We start from the raw sequence: 22,079 nt of genomic DNA on the forward strand, positions 1-22,079 counted from the left end.
CCTTTCTTGGAATTTTTAGGAATTGGCTAAGCAACCACTTGGGGGGGATATTGTAGAAAGAATTCAAACAATGATGTTACATGACTTTTGATGCCATTTGTTAGTTCTAAGATTTTATGATTCACTCTATATCATTTGTTGTTAATAGTGTAGTTATATAATTTCCACCAAATGAATAATATTTAACATTGTCTCTTATTGTCATAGATAACCCATATTTAAAAATGTTTTTATTGTGAAATGTAACATACATACAAAGAAAAGAAAGAAAAAGCAATAATTTTCAAAGTATACTTTAACAAATAGTTACAGAACAGATTTCAGAGTTTGTTATGGCTTACCATTCCACTATATCAGATTTTTCCTTCTAGCTGTTCCAAAACACCAGAGGCTAGAAGAAATATCAGTATAGTGATTCAGCAGTCATTTGTTAAATCCTATTTTCTCTGTTAAAACTCCTGTTCCTTTGATCCTTCTCCCAATCCATAGGGATCTTAAGGCAATGCCCTCAGATTTTTTTCATGTTGAGAACTGGTGTCCAGTGTGGATACTAAAGGATAGGGGGATGTAATTAGTTGATAATCTTGGAGAGGTTCATCCCTCTGGGTTTCAGGATTTATCTGGCCTAGGAATCCTCTAGAAATTATAGGTTCCAAGAAAGCAAGCTAAGTGCATGAAACTTTTATAGAGTCTTAGTTGGAGCCCTAGGTGTTCTTAAGAGTTAACAGGAGTGATGTTGATTGGGGTTTAGCAAACCTTGGCAATTAGCACTATCTAACTGAAACTTGTACAGCCTCCAGAATAGCCTCTTGACTCTATTTGATCTCTCTTAGCCACTGATACCTTATTTTATTTTACTTCTTTCCCCCATTTGGTCACGAAGGTGTTGTTGATCCCATGGTGCTAGGGCCAGACTCATTCCCAGGAGTCACACCCCACATTGTCAGGGAGACTTTCACCCCTGAATGTCATGTCCCATGTGATGGAGAGGGTAATGATTTTCCTTGCAGAGCTGGCTTAGAGCGAGAGAGCCCCATCTGAGCAATGAAAGAGATTTCCTGGAAGCAACCCTTAGGCCTCATTATAGGTAGTCTTAGCTTCTCCACTACAGAAATAAGTTTCATAAGGTGCAAGCCTCAAAATCAAGGGCTTGGCTACTTTCTTGAGAGTCCCCAATGGTTGAGAGGGTACTTGGAGTTTTCCAGACAGAAAAGTTTAATAGTTCCATTTTTTTACCTTTGGATCCTCAAGGGACTCTTCCAATACTTTTTAATTATCAGCCCACCATAGTTTGAGATGTATCCAGGTATTACATTAAGCTATACAGAATTACAAGGCCTCGTTCCTGTTCTGGACTCCCAGAGTTTGAGTTGTTTAAATGAGCTATTGAGACAGGTTGATTTAGATTGTGTGTTGTTAGCTGTTGGAATGTGATATACCAGAACTGGAATGGCTTCTAAAAAGGGGAATTTAATAAGTTGCTAGTTTACAGTTCTAAGGCCATAGAAATGTCCAAAAGCAAGTGTATAAAAATGTCTTGAAGTAAAGCATCCAGGGAAAGGTACCTGGATCTTCAAGAAGGCTGATGAAGTTCAGGGTTTTTCTCTCCACTGTAAAGGCACATATAGTTCAGTGTCTCAGAATCTAGAAATACACTTACAAGTTTAGACCAAGTGTGGCTGCTATAAGGGCTTACAATCTAGGCTCCAATTTTCTTATAAATATTTTCTGAAAGAGACCTTAGCATATTTATTCATTTGTTTCTGGCTTATTTTGCACAACACATTGTCCCCAAGGTTTATTCAGTTTGTTGCATGCCTCTCAACATCCTTCCTTTGTAACAGCACCATATTCCATCGCATAAATGTATCACAGTTCGCCATTCTGCTTCTCAGTCACTGTACTTTTTTGGCTACCTCCATCTATTGGGTATCATGAATAATGTCCAAAGTAAACAAACTATGTCTTACAGTATCCTCACTTGGTTGTACCGTCAACAGTACTCTCAATTTTAGACAATTTTCATTAGTCCGTTATGACAAAGAACTGATAAACACAGCACCAAATACCAAATCAAAACTACTCCTTATCGTTTGTCCTCCCCCCCGCCCCAATGATTTGCCCCTGGTTGTGCTGTGGTATGTTGATGTCTTCCTGTTAACTATTGGCCATAGCATGCACTTTTAAGAAAAACTATAATTTTTTTTTTTGGTGGAGGGTGGTGCATTGTCTGAGAATTGAACCCGGGTCTCCCACATGAAAAATGAGCATTCTACCATGGAACCACCTATGCACCCAACCTATAATTTTTAAATTGAAGGATGAAACTGTACCTATTCACGATTTTTGTTCTACACATAACCTGTTATTTTAACACTTCAGCCTAATAATGTTTTTCTCTTTAATTATTATAAAATACACATGACTATCTGCAGTGTACACAGGGATTTTTTTTTCAATTTTATGTAGATAATTTACGCATTGCTAAATTCTAAAACCTTCAGAAAACTAAGCTGCTATTTTTATTCAGTTGATGTGGAAATTATACTGCAGATCTTTCACCTAGGAAACATAAAGAAGTACTTAAAAGCTAAAACAGTTCCTCAAAAAAAAGTATTAAGTTGTGTTCCATAAGTCAACTAATTCAACTAAGCATTGAGGAATGTTGTAAGCATTTCTTCCTTTATCCTCTAGATATCCCTGTGCTATATGGTGTGAAGTAAATATCATTTAATGGGAAAACTGAAGCAAAGAAATAGGAAATAATTTGGTTAAGGATGTGTAGCTTCAGAAGAAAGAATTCAATACAGAGTAACATACACTTTGACCATGATTTACAACCTCCGTCTTCTTTGAAATTTATTCAGATCATTAGTATCATCAATAAGAAGCATTTATTAAATATATTCTCCAGTCAGAATTTAAATCCATTTTATGGTATCTTAATCATCACAGTATACTTATTTTAGGGGAAAACTGAATAATCTGATTCTAGCTTTTGTTAGAGTCAAGTGCTAGACTTTTACTTCATTTTATTTGTTTTTTAAGAATTGGCAGCTATTTGCAACCTCAGAAAGTAAGTAAAGAGGTAATTTATTAGTAAGAATGAAATATTAAATATGTTCCTTTTCTCCCAAGATACTAGTTTTCCCAGAAGGTACTTGTACTAATCGTTCCTGTTTGATTACTTTTAAACCAGGTGAGAGAAATTAACTTGTGTATTGTGACAAAGTAGTAGGAAGATATCTTAAATGATCTGGCAGTAATTCCTAAAATAATTCTTTAGGGTGCTCTGGACATTTCTTCTGTTTTGATAAAATGTTTTTAATGTGAATCCACATCTTTACTTTCTCTTACGGCATCATAACTTGGTCTCCTTTGGAGTGTCTTCTTTGTTGTATGTACACATGCATGCATGCATGTCTGTGTGTGTGTGTGTAGAAACTACCGACAGTTTTATTTTTCTCCTTCAAGGGTACCCTTGCAAATATCTGAAGTCCTATTCATTTAACTAGAAAACCTATTTCATTTATCTTTATAATGCTTTCTAAGCTTCACTCTTTTTATAATGTTAAGAGGTCTTGAATGCAGCCTTAATAGTTAGATCTTAAAATGTTTTTGTATTGACTGCTAGAATATTAAAGTTATGATTCCCTTCTATCAAGTGTGGTAGTCTTTGTTTTAAGTCTTTGGGTTATCTAGATTTTCTTCTCCTTTGTTTTTCTTTGCTTTCATTTTGTCAATACTTTTTCTTAGTCATTTTGAATAATATATATTTGAATAAAGAAAGCAAATGGGAAGTATAGATAAATATTTTTAGTGGCTCAAGCATAGCATTTACTATTTTGCTTAAAATAATTCTGAATTTAAAAGTCCTTCTTTGGATAATCACTAGGGATTTGCCAACACTTAGCAAGTGGTTTATTTTATGTCTACTCTTAAAGTAATTTGTACTACTTATTATCAAGTGTGTTTTGTAAAGTTTTTCTTCATATAAAGAACATATTATAAAATTTCAATGTGGTTATAGGAGCCTTCATTCCCGGAGTTCCAGTGCAACCAATACTCCTCAGATACCCAAACAAGCTGGTAAGCATATTTTAATATGGAAAGAATGCCAAACATTCCAAAGAGCACAAATTCCCTAGGGCCCCTTTTTATATTTAAGTAATGGTATGAGTAGATAAATGGTGGAAGCAAATGGGTAGACTCACTGTGCTTGCCACATTTAGATTTTAAAAATTTATAAGGTAGATGTATATTTCTTGATAGCATATATTAAATAGTTTTACTGTTGCTAAGATCCAGGTAGATATTTCCTTAGCGTCAGCTCTATTGTCACTATGATGGTGTGATTACATCTTAGATTCAGGGTGTCATTAGACTGAATATTAGAACACTTGCTTAAATTTGTAATGTTCATTTAGTCCAGTAGGAAATTTTTCTTGGTTCAATGATCATTACTGGCAGAGAAGGGTTGAAGTAGCTGGGTGAATTGGAAGAGGCTTGGTGCTTAATTACTGTCTCAGTACTTACGAGCTTAACTGAACAAGAAAATACCTGAAAAGAACTTAGCATAGTATATAAAGTTCAGAGTTGGATCAGGGAATAGTCTCTTTCAATTCCAGCTGAGTACATTTTTACCTTCTGAATATTGATTTTGCCACCAATTTCCTAAGGATTTTTTTTTCTTTTTTTGCTGGGTGTTTTGCTCTGAGAAGAACTTTCTTTACTAGGGAATTTATATTAAAAGGCAGGAGGTAATTGGTATCTATGATACTTAAGATTGGCAATTCCTGAACAATTCATCTGTATATTCAGTGACTGGTTTCTCAACCTTAGATCACTTTAATAAAAAAAAGAATTAAAATCTATCACATTTTTTGTTCATTGCACTTTTGACTGTATGCTTGAATTTATCACATATTCAAATTCTTTTCACTATGTACTTCTTTCATCTTTTCTCCCAAATAACCCTTCTTTAGGAGAATTGATTAATTCTGTGTTTTTTTTTTTTGGTAAGCACATTGATTATCCAGGTATGTCCATATTGGGAGAAATATAGCTAAGCATGCATAATAGTTTTTTTTTATTTAGAGAAAGTTATTTCCTTAAAAAATTTCTTTGTTGTAGATATATAAATCAAGTAATCATAGATTAATTCACTGTTATTTAAAATTAATAATATGCTTGTTTTGCTTTTTAACATATTGCTTTTAATTTCAGGACAATTTTTAAAATTTAATTTCAGGGCAAATGTTACAATAGATCTTTGGGGTTTTGGGGTTATTTTTTGTCTGGGCTAACATTTTATGTACTTTTTAAATTGTAGGATACTGTGACATGGACATGGCAGGGATACACCTTGTAAGTTGCTTGTGTCTATTATTAATTTATATGAATTTTATTTCAATGAAGAAGGATTTTTCCTTTTTGAAAATAAAAAGACTTGGTTTTGTAAAAGTAAAGAAAGTGTCTTAAATTGTGCAACTCATAAGACTCAACATGAGAGTATCACTATCTTGCCCATTAAACCCTGGAGTCTTCATGTGCAGAATTCTAGTCATCTGTCATGTTTTAATGGGTTAAATGTTTGTCTACCAGTTCTTAAGGAGCATTCTAGTGGCCTAGTTTGCATCATACTTAGCTTTAATTTTGTAGTTTCATTTCCATTGCAGTTTTATCATTATCTAGTGTCTCCATCATTACTTTACTCTGTTGGTTTGAGCAATCCAGAGCCATTTAGTCATCTGGCCTGAAATAATTATGTCTGATTTGAGAAGATAGCTAAGCAAGTTTTCAGTTCAGCTCTTGGATTTTAAAAGCATAGGGATCAGCAATTTCTCTAAGCATTTAAAGAGAGGAGGGAATGTAGTTTCATTTTTTAAACAAGTCCAAGCGAAATAAATCTTTTAAAAGAACAGAACATGTAGAATATTTCTTTCAGGAAGACCCTTTGTTTAGTTCTCCCTGGGTGATTCTGGCTTGATACCATGTTATACACTGAGCTCAAATAACATCACTGATGGATAGGTAACAACAACTTGGAAATATTTAAAGGTAAATCATCATTTGCCTTCAAGCACATTGTGGTCTTCTTTAGATACCTTTTTGACAATCCATCCAACTTCTGAGAATTAGAATTTATTTTTAATATTATGTATTTATTTCCCCCACTTTTTATTATAAATTGTTTTAAAATCAGAATAGGTAACTGATGAGCCAGTGGAATAAACATTAATAAATGTGAGACATTTATGTTTCTATCTTTGGTAGTTGAAATTAAGCAAATAGCTTCCAAGATAAGCACTATACATTATAAAGGACACCTAGACATTATTTTAACTCTTCAGGTTCCTTAAAGATTACATATTTCATGCCATTATTGAATTTTAATTCCAGATTTTAAGCTTTTATACAAAGGAAGGATTAGGAAAAGCAAGTAGTATTTTAGTAAAAAGAAGCACCTGAAATTGGGTGGGTAGCGTATTTATATTTCCAGAGGCATATCCTCCTTTGGACTTTTGCAAGTCAAATTCCTTATGGAGAATGACTGTGTGATCATTATAATATTTTCAGTTTGGCAGCAGCCCAGGCAAATGTGAAGGTCAAGTAAAAGTCTTTTCTGGGAGGGGGTTTAGTATAGAAATTAGAGTATTTCAGTTAATCTAGACTTACAACCTAGGAAATATGTGATAAAGGGAAAAATAAAATAGGAGAGAAAATTCAGAAAAAGGGAGAGAAAAGATATTTTAATAGAGATTTATTAGGACTTATAAACAAACTTTAAAACTTTAAAAGGTACAACTTTGTTTTGTCCAAATACCACATTATACATTCCCATCTTTGTTTTATGATCTAATTAATGTTATAACACTTTGTCTTTCACCTCCAATTTGTTTTGTCAGTTGCCCTTGCTCAAGTGCCATACAGACTCAGAATCTAAAAAGATTTTAAGCCAAATCATATATTCTAAGGGAGAGGAGAATCAGAGAGGGGGCAGCTATGGAAAAGGTATTTTGTATCAGTCTAAGAAGTGTTGTTGGTTTGTCTGAAGTATGGACAAGACAAGTTTAATGAGATTTTGTATGGTTTCATTTTTTTGTAGCATTCAGAATTTTCAGATCAGAGCATGCTTCTATTCAAAATATTTGAATTCCATTGCCCAATTTAAAAAAATTAAAAACCACTTTACTGTGGTAATGTGGATTGACTTTGCGTGGGATTGAAAGTAAAAGATTTTATCCCTTTCAAGTAGAAGGTTGGTGAACCAATGCATTAACAATTTATAATTAATTATGGAAGTGCTATACCTATTTCCTAAAGTCGTTCTTATAACTAAATTACTTGTTTTAATACTTAAATTCCTTGTCTAAAGTAAATCATATTTTAATTTCTTAAAAGCAAAAAAAAATTAATTCTTTTCTTAAACATGTAGTCTAATAGTTTGTCTGATTCATTGATCATCTCTCTAAATGAGGCTCAACTAAAAATTACATAGATATCTTATCCAAATAGCTTAACTATGTACTGAAAGGCTGCAAGTAGGGCAACTATTTCAAAAATTTTTTTGAGAGTGCTAGCTAATAACTTTAAAGAAAGACTTTGTCTAGTTTCATGATGAAATTTGAAACTTTTCAGAAAGTTTCTCATCACTAAAGAATTTCTTACTGATTGAGACAGTTATGATAAAGTTTCTGTTTTTAAGGAAAGGCCCAATGATTTTGTTTTTAATATCAGAAAAGTGTAATGTTCTTTTCAGAAGTTTTCCTGTTAACACATTGATATACCTAAAAATGTAGCCTTGGGTAGTTTCTCTAGGGAATTAGGCCTATGAATCTGTGTTCTCAAGGAAACTTCAAATTTGGGGTTTAGTCTACTAATCTGTGGCTCTGACTCACAAACACTTATTTGGTATTACATTTGTTGATTTAGCTTTTAAATATCAAGAATAGTTGTCTAAGCCCAGGAAGTGTTATAGTTTTGATGTGACACTTACAAAAGCAAATATGAATGAAGTATGACATAGGGGGAGGAGAGTATGTAAAAAAAATTATTAAATAATCTTAGATGATACTTGCATTACCATATAAAGACAGCCTTCTCTTTATTCTCTTCAGCATTCAGCTTTGTGTGCTGACTTTCTGCCAGCCCTTCACAAAAGTGGAAGTTGAGGTAAGTCATTCAAAACGCAGCCTTGCAACTTGAGATTTGGCCTTTCCTTTTATTTTGAGCTTACAGTTTAGAGAGACCAAATGAAGAAAGGTTTGAAGTTAAATCTAACACCTTTAAAATAAGCCCTACTTTTTTACAAACTGTGTATCTAACCCAGGGTGTCAGAGTCCTTAGAATTGTGTTAAGAAGCATCCCTAACTTTGGGAACTTCCAACATGTAATACCAACCTGACTACTCAGATTTGTATCACCTGCTTCTATCTTTTTTCCTTTTTTAAAAAAAATCCCTTTTAATGTTGACTTCTGCTAAGTTGAAAGATATGCCTTCTGCCTGCGTCATGTTTTTGTACCCTGACAAAAAGAGCCACAGTAACAAATGGAGTCACAGCTCCTTGAAGAGTTGGCTCTGTAAAACCTGATAGGTGCTACTTGAGGTTTGGGGAAGAAACGCAGAGGTCAGTATGGAATTTATTCTGCAGGTGGAAAGCCTGAGGAAATCATATCCGGTAGACAACTCATATCATCATTCATAGGATAGAGTCTTGAGCACAGGGGGTGGGTGAAGTAATTAGAAAATTCTGAAAATGCTGACAAGAGTTGTCAAACTCTGAAGGTAGTTTTAGGTTGATGCCAGAGCTGTCCTTAGATTCTAGGTGTGATGAATAATGGATTCCTGAATTCAGAATCTAGTTCGTTTTAGATAGACTTGGAAGAGAGAGGGTCAGAGTTGTGAGTTCCCAGACATGTGCTTGGGTTTTCTAATTGCATCCATGGATTGCATAGTGAAAACCTTAATTTTACGTATATAACACAGAACCCTTAGTGGAGAGACTAGTATTCTAAATGACAGACTGGAATTTAATTCGCAAGAGTACTGTTTTGTTTTTTTGAATAGTGTAGACTTTCAGCCATTTAGAGGTTGTCAGCAATACTCAATGATACAGCAGTAAAACTATATTTCAAAATGAGTTTAACTTCAATCAGATATTTCTTGACATTTGCATGTTCTTGGCCTGCTTTGAAAATATTTCAAAATATTTATTAATTATACATAACCCATGTCCCCTTTTAAAACTAGCTTAGCTTCTCTCAGTGTGGTCAAAAACACTAGTTTTTTGGAATATACTTAGATATTTCTAGAAAAAAAAATTAATCCATGGTCTAATAGTTTAGGAAATCCTAGAGTACAAAAAAATCAGATTTCTCTTCTCAAGACTTCTCAGGATAGAATCCCTTTTTCTCTCTATAGCACCTATGTTCCATAGAATATATTCAGGAAGCCCTATATTATATATTTCTAAGTGTTCTGAATATTGCTCTTTTTTCCTTAATTGCTGCCCTGTTTTCTTTCTCTAAAAAACAAGAGAAACTCATGCTTAAAACAGCCATCTTCTGTCCTCTGCAAATTTGGAAGACACTATGTGTGTGTGTGCATGTACTGTTCCTTTCTTTAAATCTAGCCCCCAGCTAAAACAAGACCTAACAACAGATGGGGAAATACACATAAAATGTACTTATTTGTCTAGAAGCATGTGTGTCAGTGGTCAAACTGCATTACAACAGAGGTATGCAAATTCCTCATTTTTTGCCCTGACCATTATTACCACATTTCCTTTCCATGTCATTACTTTTTTTTTTTTAATTACAATATTTGCATTCTCCAGCCAGTTCTTAAACCTGTTTGGCTAATATTTTCTGGCAAAGAAAAGATTGTATCCTTTGTTGACAAAATGATTTTCAGCCAGTTTAAAATAGCTGAATTTGTAGAGTCTAATGTATTTGAACTGCGGTGCAGAGCAAGAGGATGTAAATTTGTGGGCTTGAATTTTAACATTCTTGTTTTAATTTATGTTTACTTTAGATTTATGGTGTTACCTTTCACCAGGGAGTCCTAACTACTTTAAAATTTCTGAATACTTTAATTCCCCACTGTTTAGATGTAGCTGAGAAAATTATCCCACCAGACCTTTTGGCTCACGGCTCTGCATAGCTAGGCATATCTTTGAGGCTTCAGCTTTACCCCCCATCCGAGGAGGCTCAGCTTGAGCTGCCCCATATCTAGCTTCTTTAGCCCTGTCTGTGTATTTCTTGCTCTGGTTTCACTTGTCATGGTTATTCAGAAGCACTCCTTAACTTTTTTCTTTAAAATTGGTGGAAACTCTTGTTATTAATTTAAAAATATTTTTAGAACTTCTTGAATATTAGTAAACCAAACTGAAGAATGTATTATTCAAGAATAGGATATTTGTTTCTGGTTTTTAAAATGAAATTTGAGTGGATTGTCAAAATACCCTTTTGGACACACTTTCTCTTTGAGTCACAGTACATTTCAGTCTGTTTAGGAAATGTAAAGGAAAACTAGTAAAGGAAAAAAGTAAAGGAAACTGTTGTTTCCTTTAGTTTCACGAATTTCCTCTCAGTAATGATGCTTAGTAAACTCTTTAATTGCCAAATCATTAAATATCTAAAATCTAGTGAATGTAATATTTCACTACCTCCTCTTCCCATCCATTTGTCTCCCCACACAGAGACTTATTATGGAAAAGGTTATTATGTTCTTGACTCCTGAGTCTTAAAAATAAAATAGGTTTAAAATCTCATGACCTTTGCAATCTGTCTTCTGACAGCCTTGAGCAATGATGAGGATATATGTGTCTACAGAATGGGTCTACTGATAGTTTATTCTTTGAATGGTTATGTGGCATAGTGAGTGTGCTTAAAGCATTTTTTAGTGATCACTTTTATCAGCATCAGCCAGCTCCTTCATAAGTAAACCTTTATAAACATATTGCTTAGGGGCATAAGAAATAAGATGGTTGGTAGGCAATACCCAAAATTTAGAGCCTGTTAGTTTATCTAAAGAGAAAGAACACATGCTAAGTCAAACTAACGCATTATGTAGACACCAGTAAGTTTATGAATGGAAACATGGCTTTCACATCAACTGTATAGTCAGTTTCCTTCTTCACAGGCTATATCTCATTTATATTCAAACCATGTTGGCCTTAAAAGCCACCCAATATATTATCAATACGTAGAAATGATTTATTTGTAGGTGTGTAGAAATACTTTGCTTTAGGAATATCCCTTATAAAACTTACAGTGATCTTATAATGAGTAGCATTAGGCCTAAAATATTAATAGAAAGGGAGTTTATTTTTCATTCAGAAAACTCAAGTATTTCTTGTAATTTAGGAAAGGATTGTCATTAACGAGTGTTATAAAGAACATCTATAGATATGTTTCACTGTTCCTTTTTTTTTTTGCATGAGCAGGCTCCGGGAATCGAACCCAGGTCTCTGGCATGGCAGGCAAGAATTCTGCCACTGAGCCACTGTTGCACTGCCCAGTATGTTTCACTTTTAAAATCTCCAAAGAACTAATTATTTAGGGAAAGTTCAAGTACATCTATATAGTTTATTTAAATATCAAAATATACCAAGATAATTTGTGTTTTTTAATCTAAAATAGACCTTTTAGAAAATCTCTATCACATAAATACACAGTATATGCTTGTTCTAACAAAGCTAATTTCTTCTGAAACTTTGTAGCATTCTGGGTTTTATAAGTAGTAGTAGTAGAGAAATGGAGTATAATAAAAAAGAGTGTTAGCTGGAGTTTTTTTCCAATTCTGACCCTAACTACCTGTATATGCTTTAGCAAATTACTTAAACATCTCTAAGCCTGTTGTTTTCGCATTGGTGAATTGTGGTTAAGAGCACCTATTTTATAGGGTTGTAAGAATGTAATAATGTTGGCATGTTTTGGCACATGGTAAGTGTTCATTAAGCATTAACTTTCATTTCCCTTCTTATCTAAATGTTTCTGTTCTTTTGGGAAGGAAGCAGTAAATGCTGTTTGCAAAAAAAAAATCATTCTTCTTTTGTATTTTCTCACTTTGAAGATTTAAAAGAAGAATCATGGAAAGAGCTAGAAAGTACATTTGTTAAGGTTGACCTTTTAAAATCCTTTTCTGTTACTAGGAAAAAAGACATGGATTGTAGTATCATAACTCATCTGTCTTCCTTCTTCTCATCATCATTTATTTAGTAGAAAGTAATGTGCTTAATGTGATTAGAAAACAATGAATAAACTAGTTTTATAGGTGGTGAGCATTCATGTAAAGGACCAGCTCTGGATAATCAGTAGTCTTAAAAACAGTTTAATGATCAGTTTAAGGCCCAAGAGAAGGCTGGAGGCTCTGGCACCAAAAGCTACAAACAAGAAATGTTAGTCTGGGAAACATGTCAGTTAATCTCCTCATCTTGCACAGAATGGTACAGAGTGGAGATAGGGAGAATATAGGGAATATTTGAAGTGGGAGGGGAATGGGTCTGTGGCCTCAGTTTCAGATGCGATAGAAAAGAGAACTGAAGAAGTTCATATAGGCTATCTTCTTGTAGGAATTGAAAGTGAGGTGTTATTGTACCAGGAAAATTGAGATTAAAGTGGGATTGCAACCTGAGTAGTATGGAACATGTTCCTAACACTAATATGTGATGGCAGCAGGTCACTGAGGGAAAGGACTGCTAAGCAGCCATGAGGTTCAGTTGAACTTAGGTAGCATGATCCTCTCTTGTTACATAAACACGAAGGAAATATACGCAATGTTAAGATCACATATTTGGGCACACCCACATGAGTTAAAAAGAGAAAGGGAGGGCGGTGTGATGATGGCTCAGTAGCAAGAATTCTCGCCTGCCTAGCTGGAGATCCAGGTTCGATTCCCGGAGCCTACCCATGAAAAAAAAAAAAAAGGAAATGGAGATCTTAGGCCAGAATAAAACTTTAAAAACCTATTATATTTGGGAGCGATGTGTTCACCTTGGAAAAATAAAATAATTTTTAAGCAGCTGTGAGCCCTCTGTGGAAGGTAGCATGAATTTGAGGTAAGCTCAATCAGTAAGGTTTTGTAACTTTCTTTAGCATTCTTCTGTGGTCTTTAACAATAGCATCAGGAGGGCTGACTGAGGGTTGTGACTGGCACTGTGAAATGACAGAAGTAAGAGATTGTGTTTGATAGAAAGGCCACATGAAAGTGTCCGAATCTGAAGGCCAGCGTAGGTAGCAGGCAGATGTGGCCAGAAGGGAGGGGATAAAGAAGGGCGTGTAGGTCCTGAAGGTGAGCACTGGGTTCTCACAGTCTGTGCCAGGTTAGGGGAAAAGGAAACACTAAGGAATAATGAGAGGAAACTGAATGGAAAATTTGTCATGTTTGTTTCTGTGGCTGTAGTAGGGTTGAGGCTATTTGTAATCAGGTAAATGTACTGAGAAATCAAAATGTTAGGTGGGTCATTGGTGTGGATATGGAAGATACTGAGAGAAGATGAAGATGGAAAAGAAAATTTGAGGTCCTGAAGTCACTGGGGAATTTAGATGTGTATCTGTGGGAAGTAAATAGATAATGGCAATCATGTACCCCTATCTTTGGCTTATCTTCGTTTCAGAATAAAAGACATATTCATACTATGGGCCTTGAAAGACTTCACACAAAATGGAAATGTGATGTCAAGGACAAAGCCTTATCCTTTTTGTTAGAATTTCCACTGAATTGCTTCACAGGAGACATGGGGCCTCTGAGGTCTGTGAGTGTCAAATCCTGGCATTTAATTATTTTGTACTCTCAGTGGAATTTTTTCCCCAAGAACAAAATGCCATGCCAACATGCAAGTTATTAAAAATCATTTCATGGAAAATAATACCTGCACTAATAGGAACCAACCCCATAGTTCCTTGTATTATGTTTGGTTGACAGGATAGCAGTAGTTTATTTTTCAGGCTTTTCAGTAGGCACATTCATGACCTACTAATCAAGTATATTAAAAGTGGCCACTTGGCTTTTTTTTTTTAAATGAAGAATTATATGACAATTAAAAACTTCAATCCCTTATGTTGTTAGAAATTTTACGAACACTTGATTTGAACTTAATGTTTTCTTCTGTGGATTTCACATTAAGCAAGTATATGAGATTTTATGTGACCAGGATGGAGGGAATGTTTAAAAATATTTATTTGCTGGGCGGGCCACGGTGGCTCAGCAGGCAGAGTTCTTGCCTGCTATGCCAGAGACCCAGGTCTGATTCCTGGTGCCTGCCCATTCCAGAAAAAAAATATGTATATATATTTATTTGCAAACATAGTTTGTTATTCTACATATATAAGTGGTGTGGGGACCTCTGGTGGCTTGGTTTATTTTTCCATCTAAAGGGATAACTGGATACTAAATAGAAAGCCAGATGCTGAATTTTAGTTGGAAAGGTCCTTTGAGATCAACTAGTAAAACTTTTTCATCTGATAGGAGAAGGAACCAAGACCCATAAAAGGTTAATGACTTTTCCAGCATCTCACAGTAGTGCCAAGGCAAAAACCATAGCCAGGTTAACTACGCTTTCTGCAACATGGCACTGCTCCCTTGGAGAGGAAGTTAATAAATATGAAAAGTAAAGTGACATATAATACCTTAGTTTATGATTTTATCCACTTTATCTTTGAAATATCCCTTACACCCATGCTGTCCTCTTCATCCTTGTTCCCTATTTCTATTGCCTTACCATCTCATGGGACAATTGCAGTAGCCTTCAGAGGTTTTCCCTGCTCTTGGCCTATTCCTCTTCCTTGAGCCCACTCCCCACCACCAAAGTTATTGCTGAAAAACTTGGATCTGATCATGTTACTCCATTGTTTAAACTTCATCTCTAAGTCACCATTGCCTGTATGCTTCTTGATATAATCAACAGGATTTGAAACCAGGTCCATATGAATCCAAAAGTGGTGTTTTTAATGACAAATCTTTCTTTTTCTTTGAAATTGTGGCCCTGCAACTTGTGTGTCACCCAAGCTATACTATTTAACCTCTTCAAGCCAAATTCATCATCTTTCAAATGGAAATGGGTAGCACCTGCCTCAAGGAATTGAGAGAGTTAACAAGATAAAGCCCTTAATGTGAAGTACCCAGTGCAAAGCAGTTGCTTAATAGATGGTAACTATTATCAGTAGACTTAGTTCATTGTATCATAAATTCTATGTCCCTTGGTTTTTTTATCCTACTACATGGAAAGCTCCTTGAAGGAAGGGATCATTCATTGTCATGTCTTTAGGGCTCAGGGCAGTGCCCAGCACATAACAGGTGCTTGAGCAATATTTGTTAAATGAAACTGAGCCATGAAACCTTAGGCAAGTCATTTAATTTTTGTGAACTTCAATTCCTTATGACTAAAATAGAGGAGAATTAGTGACATGAAACAGCACATATAAATCACCTAGAATAATACCTGGTTTGTAGTTACAATTCAATAAATAGTAGCTACTGGTGAAATAATATTTATTCTTAAAAGCCAAGATCAAGTATTAACTGTTCTGTAAGCCTCTTTTGGCTGCTTTTCCCCTACCCCTTAGTAAAAGTAATCATTTCTTCCCCCTCACTCCAATACTCCTGAAAGGATGATTTAGCGGGGGAACAAAGACTTTAGAATCTGACAAACCTTGGGCTGAATCTTGGTAATGTGACCTGTATAACTGGATGAGTTAATTAAGTTTTTAAGCCCCTTCTATAATTCGGATAAGAGGGTAATGATAGTTAGCAATGGGATTAGTGATGTGTTGTTCTCTCCTATTAAAATAAGATCTCTTTTAGAGCAGGAATAGGGTCTTTAACTTAGCTTTCATAGAGCTCAAAATGATCGGTAATAATTTTGAATATGATACCAAAACCTTGTTAATGTTAGAAAACCATAAATAAAAACAAGGACAGTACAACTGATGCATAACAGAATATCAAGTGTAGAAAAAAGTGAACTTAAAAATGATAAAGCAAAAAACTGATGTTAAGCAACAGCTAGAAAGCCAATATCAAGAGTAAAAGAAAAACAAAAAAGAAATAACAATATAAATCTCAATCAAATGATATAAATATGGTCAACACTGGGAAGGGTAAAGAGATAAATTATAAAAAGCAAAAAAAAAAAACATTTTCACAAATAGCAGTAGGAGGTGGTAGTCAATGCAGCTCTGAGAATAAGAGCTTAATAGCTACAGTTTTACAACCTCCAAAATTCCATCCTGTGATTTTTTTTGCCCCATTTTATCCTCTCACCAACCAGGAGAAATGCTGAGAAAGCTGAGAGAGGGCATCAGAGCCTTCTTTTTTAGAGTTGAGGAGACAGTTCTAAAAGTTAAATCACACAGTAAGGCCAGGATTTGGATACAGATGTCCTGAGTCCAAGTCCAGTGTTTGTTTCTTTTCCATTATATCATGTAACCTATGCTCTAGAAAGATGAGAGATTTAATATAATTATTAACAGTTTTAAATTAATTCATTTGGCATTTAATGCTTTAGTCCTAAAGATTGGTTATGGAAAGGTATATTTGTCTTTCAGTTTATGCCTGTTCAAGTACCTAATGATGAAGAAAAAAGTGATCCTGTCCTATTTGCCAGTAGAGTCCGGAACTTCATGGCAGAGTAAGTGTCTATGTATTATTATAATCAGTAAATAATTTGAAAATTATTAGTAAACAGCAATTAACATAGTTTTAAGGCTTTCTTCTGAGGACGGCATTCCCCAACTCATTGTGGTAAGTAAATAGAATGTCCAGAGACATGGACATATCTACAGACATGTCTGTAAGATATTTATAAATATTTTCTTCATATGTAGCCCCAAACTAATGGAAATGCGTTTTTGCCAGGAGGTACAATAACCTGAAGAGACCAGGAAATATCTTACAGGGTGGATTTTCCCAGGCTGGCTGGTCACTGTCAGCCAAAGCCTTGTGATGGTCTCAGGAGTTTCTGCTATCACTAGCCTTGTCTCCCCTCAACTGCCATAGAGCAGCCTGAAGTTGGATGTTTCAGTGACATTAATCTTTGTAGCACCAAAAAAGGAGGAAGCCTGAAAGGGAAAAAGTTGCCTCCATTAAGGCATGGGTATAAATTTAGGATTTAGATCCTGAATAACTAAAAGCAAATATTTGCCTACTGCTAAGGGAGCTTTAACTGGCCACTTTTCTAAGTAGATAAATCATTCTCTGACTTGTAATGAAAGAATGTGTTATCTTATAACCACTACCCAGGTAGCCTCAGAGCCGTCCAGGTGTGCACTCTCTCTCCAGGGACTACCTCCCTCCATCATTTGCATACTAGGTTTGGAACTATGGGCCAGTATTACTTACCCTCTTAGTAAAAATTCAATGAGATTTCTGAATTTAGGTTCATGGAGCATGGTTTCATTACAAGGTCAATATGTATATACATATACATATATGCATATGCATATGCATATACACATATGTGTATATGTGTATATTCAATTTAATTTTTCACAGCAGTATAGCTTTATTTTTAAAAAATGCTTAAGTTCTCAGCAAAAAAAGCTTAAGTGTTTAGCTTTGCTACTATGTATACATAGATATGCTTGTCTTACTAGTTTCTGGTCTACCTGCAGAATTTGCTTTTCTTTGTTTTTTCCTCTTACTTCCTTATATCTTCATATCAACTTATACCCCAAAGTTAGGAACTAAAATAAGTGTTTGGAATCAAGAGAATTTATATGTCAGCTTCCCCAAATCTGCCAAAAATACAGAAAGAATTTGTTTAGGCAGCCTTTCTCTAAATTTGGAGGCATGGAGGTGTAAGAGCCTTGGGTGGAGAGTAAGAAAGACCTTTCTTAGCTGCACATCCTTGGACAAGTACTCTCCAAGTCTCCCTTTCCTCCTATGTAAAATAGGAATAATTGGCCTTACCTTGCCTTTTTTATAGTTTTGGTCATTATGAGACTCAAGGAGGAAAATATAAAAGTGTTTTGAAAATGATAAGGAGCAAACTTAGATGCAAGCCTGAGACTCAAGTCAGAGCCCTGAAGTGATGAAAGTCAGCAGTACCCCACACCGAACTGTTTAAAAAGTTGTAAAAGGGATCAGACTTCAACTAGAGACATGAATGAAGCTGATCTTGAATAGGACTAAGGTAGAACAGAATACAGGGTAAAAGATGATATTGTCCATATTTTAAAACTGCAACTTCTGTGTAAAACCAAAGGAAGAAATGTTTATCTGGTGCAGAATTTGTATTTTGGGTAGTGCATTACCAAATTTAACTTGTATGGTCAGTTTAGTTGAACACTGTGAGTATGAAAATCTTGAATAGGGACTGAAATCTTGTTGGTTTGTCCAGGTTAGTGTGATGCCCCGATATATCCCAGAATAATTTGGACAGTAAAGAAAGAAGTATTTGCAAAGTCCCCTTGGGGGACTGGGGAGAAAGGAGGAAATATTCATTTTCCCATTTGGAGAATTCCAATTTTCTCGCAAGTAGTGGGGATAACCAACTCAGTAGGCTGAGCTTCAATCTTGGGGTTTGCCCTTGTGAAACGTATTCCTGCAAAGGATAGACTATGCCTACTTAAAATTAGGCCTAAGAGTCACTCCCAGAGAACCTCTTTAGTTGCTCAGATGTGGCCTATCTCTCTAAGCTAACTCAACAGGTGAATTCACTGCCCTCCCCTCCTATGTGGAACATGACTCCCAGGGGTATAAATCTCCCTGGCAACGTGGGGAAGAACTCCCAGGATCAGTCGGGACCCAGCATCAAGGGATGGAGAAAGCCTTCTTGACCAAAAGGGGGAAGAGAGAAATTAGACAAAATAAAGTTTCAGTAGCTGAGAGATTTCAAAGTCAAGAGGTTATCCTGGAGGTTATTCTTATGCATTATATAGATATCCCTTTTCAGTTTATGGTATGTTGGAGTGGCTGGAGGGAAGTACCTGAAACCATTGAGTTGTGTTCAGTAGCCTTGATTCTCAAAGCCAATTGTATAAAGATAAATAACTTTTACAGTGTGACTGTGTCATTGTGAAAACCTTGTGTTTGATGCTCCTTTTATCCAGGATATGGACAGATGAGTAAAAAATTATGGGCAAAAAAAGGATAAGTGGTAAAATAAATAGGATAATTGGAAATACTAATGGTCAATGAGAGGGAGGGGTAAGGGATATGGTATCTATGAGTTTTTTCTTTTTTCTTTTTATTTCTTTTCTCTGGAGTGATGCAAATGTTATAAAAAATGATCATGGTGATGAATACACAACTATGTGATGATATTGTGAGCCATTGATTATACACCATGCATGGATATATATAGAAGATTTGTCAATAAAAATATTTTTAAAAATTATATGTAAGGTAGTAGTGGTACATTTACTTATAAATATTTATTAAGTGTTTAGTATATCCCAAGTACTAGGCTCTTTGCTTGTGTCATCTGACATAATCCTCAAAACTACTCTATGAGTTAAGTGAGGAAACTGAGACTCTGTGAATAATTTGCCTAAGATCATACTAGGTATTAATGTCTGGGCTGGAACTCGAATCCACATTTCCTATACCTAAAATATTTTAAATTTCATATGCTCTTACACCAAAATATTAATCAAAATAACCTAATTGTAGATCAAAAACCTATTTCATCCTGATTTCATTCATTTAAAATTTAATGTTTGTAGGAGTGATTTAACAAAATCAAATATAGTTGAAGACATAATTTTATGAATTTCACTGAATATTTCTGAATCAAACTGTAGTGAAGAAGGATATTTAGAAAGTTATTTCTGTTCTGCATACCCTTCTTGGTACTCTGCTTTCACCTGTCTTATTAAAAAATATATTTTCAAATCTAATTCACTATCATTGGACCTCTGAGCAAGAGGGAGGCAGTAGAGGTTATTTAGGCTCTCCTTTGAAGATAGAAGACATTTAAATTTGGAAGAAATATTAGCCTATTATCAATTCTCATCAATATTTTCAGAAGATTATTTTATAAAGAGAAGGTGGTCTCCATTTTTAAAAGATGATAAAACATATGTGGCTCAAGTTTGTATAAATTGTTTACTTTTCATATGTACAAAAGCCACTTACCTGTTTACATCATACTTCTTCATGCATTCTTATTTTGTCCTTACAATAACTTGTGGAGTGACTAGGCGTTATTCCTATATACAGATGAGAAACTGAGGCTTAGGTTAGTTCCAAACGGTCCATAGTTGCTAAAGACTCCTCTAGGACTTGAACCTGTCTTCTAATTCGTTTCCATGAGATTCAAATCAACTATTATTGTTATAGTTAGAATAGAAAATGGAAAACAGTCAACTGCACAGGGAGCCTGCAGACTTAAGGAGGCTAACTCAGGGTACAGTAAGTGAAGAAGAGAAATAAGTCTCTTTGCCAAGTAAAAGATAGAGTTTTAAAAACTAGTAAATACTTCCCATTTGCTATAGCCACAAATCCAGGCCTAGTGAAAAGCCATTAATTTTTTAAAAAAATTGAATTTCAGTTTGCTTTTTAATATTTCAGTGCTCTGGGAATACCAGTAACAGATCACACGTATGAAGACTGCAGATTGATGATTTCAGCAGGACAGCTAACGTTGCCCATGGAGGCTGGGTTAGTGGAATTTACTAAAATTAGCCGGAAATTGAAGTAAGTATATTTTAAAATACTATACTTTCACAAAGTTGTCTCTTTTCATTTGCTTTATTAATGCTTAGCTCTAGGACCATATGACATTTGCTAGGGAAGCCAGGGCTCTGAATTTATCTTCTATTTAATTCATCTAGTTTTGTTTGTTCAAGGAAGTTAACTCGAAGATAAATATGTTGGTCACAGGAGGAGACCAAGAGAGTAAATATGGATCAGCACAGATCCTCCTCCCTACTTGTAAATGACTCAGAGTAATGGGTCGGTCCTGCCTCCTTCTCTCAAGAACAATAGCTTAATTAGAGGATATTGGCATGTTGTAGTTAGAGCTTTACGTATGAAATATGAGTTGATTTGTAGAGTAGAAGTTCTGACTATCCACGAACTACCTAGAACGACCGTTTTTCCTCTTTCCTAATTTAAGAGAACAGAAGCAAAAATATTCTTTTGTGTTTTTTAGATCTAGTTCAAGCCATATGTAACATTCCTTTGAACTAACTGATGTGAAGGACTGTAACCCTCAAGCTTCCTTCTTATTGTAGTTCATTCTGTTTCAGCCCTATCAGGGATTTGCAGAATTTATGGATTTCATAGGCCTTGGCATCCTCCATAGGAAGAAACTACAGAATCAGTCTCTGGATAAAAGTTCAACATTAATATATAACACTTTGATAACTGCTATAGAAAATATTATTTATATCTTCTAGATAGTAAGAATGTTTTGCTTATTGTTTTGATGCTATGCTCACAGTGTTCCTATAAATTAAAATGTAGATAGTATTTTTAAAAATCCCAACTTGGTAAGGAGAGACTTTATTTTAAAGCATTATTGTAAGCTGGAAAGGGACTACTGCAATAGGGAAAACGCTCTGACCGTAAGGTCGGCAATCATGTCAAGAGTTAGGCAAAAAGGGTTTTTCTTTTATAGAGAGGGAAGAGCCCAGTGTAAGTTGGCATGATCAGATATTAAATCTGAGAGTATTTTTTGCAGAGGTCAGCCTATTCTGGGAAGAATCCTTAAAGTGGAACTATATACCGGCTCAGGTTGTGTGTAGGCCAAAGTTTTGGGGTCTGGGGGAGGAAAAAACCTTAATCAAAGTTTGATTAATGACCATCTTATTCCAAAACATGAGTGGAGACAAGTAGTTCAGCTAATCATTTATGAGACAAAGAATGGAAATGTGGAGGGTCTGTGTCCAATCTTGTCCTAGGTACAAGGGGGCATCCATGAGGCTTATCTAAATCATATGGGAAGGTGGGTTCTTTGCAATAAACAGCTTTCAGGAACACAAAGGGTTGAGGGATTTCTTAAACTTCGCTGTTTTCCAGAAACACAGGGCTTGGGTAAAATTCAACATTGTCAATATTCTTTGAAATTGGTTAAAGAAGTGTGTGTTAGGTCACCTGTTTGCTTCTTCAAGGCAAAAACAGCATGTGA

General features: G+C 35.1%; 1 protein-coding gene across 2 annotated transcripts in view; it reads left to right on the forward strand.

Moving 5' to 3' along the window:
• LPCAT2 (lysophosphatidylcholine acyltransferase 2) overlaps positions 1 to 22,079 on the forward strand; it is a 105,120-nt gene that overhangs the window by 33,073 nt on the left and 49,968 nt on the right. For both annotated transcript variants that reach the window (XM_077132472.1, XM_077132471.1), the window contains exons 5-10: positions 3,139 to 3,199; positions 4,031 to 4,089; positions 5,333 to 5,367; positions 8,121 to 8,175; positions 16,552 to 16,634; positions 20,519 to 20,644. In XM_077132472.1, the coding sequence (XP_076988587.1) occupies positions 3,139 to 3,199; positions 4,031 to 4,089; positions 5,333 to 5,367; positions 8,121 to 8,175; positions 16,552 to 16,634; positions 20,519 to 20,644 (419 nt within the window). The remainder of the gene's footprint in view (positions 1 to 3,138; positions 3,200 to 4,030; positions 4,090 to 5,332; positions 5,368 to 8,120; positions 8,176 to 16,551; positions 16,635 to 20,518; positions 20,645 to 22,079) is intronic.

This window comes from Tamandua tetradactyla, chromosome 16 (assembly GCF_023851605.1).
Source record: "Tamandua tetradactyla isolate mTamTet1 chromosome 16, mTamTet1.pri, whole genome shotgun sequence".
Classification (NCBI taxonomy): domain Eukaryota; kingdom Metazoa; phylum Chordata; class Mammalia; order Pilosa; family Myrmecophagidae; genus Tamandua; species Tamandua tetradactyla.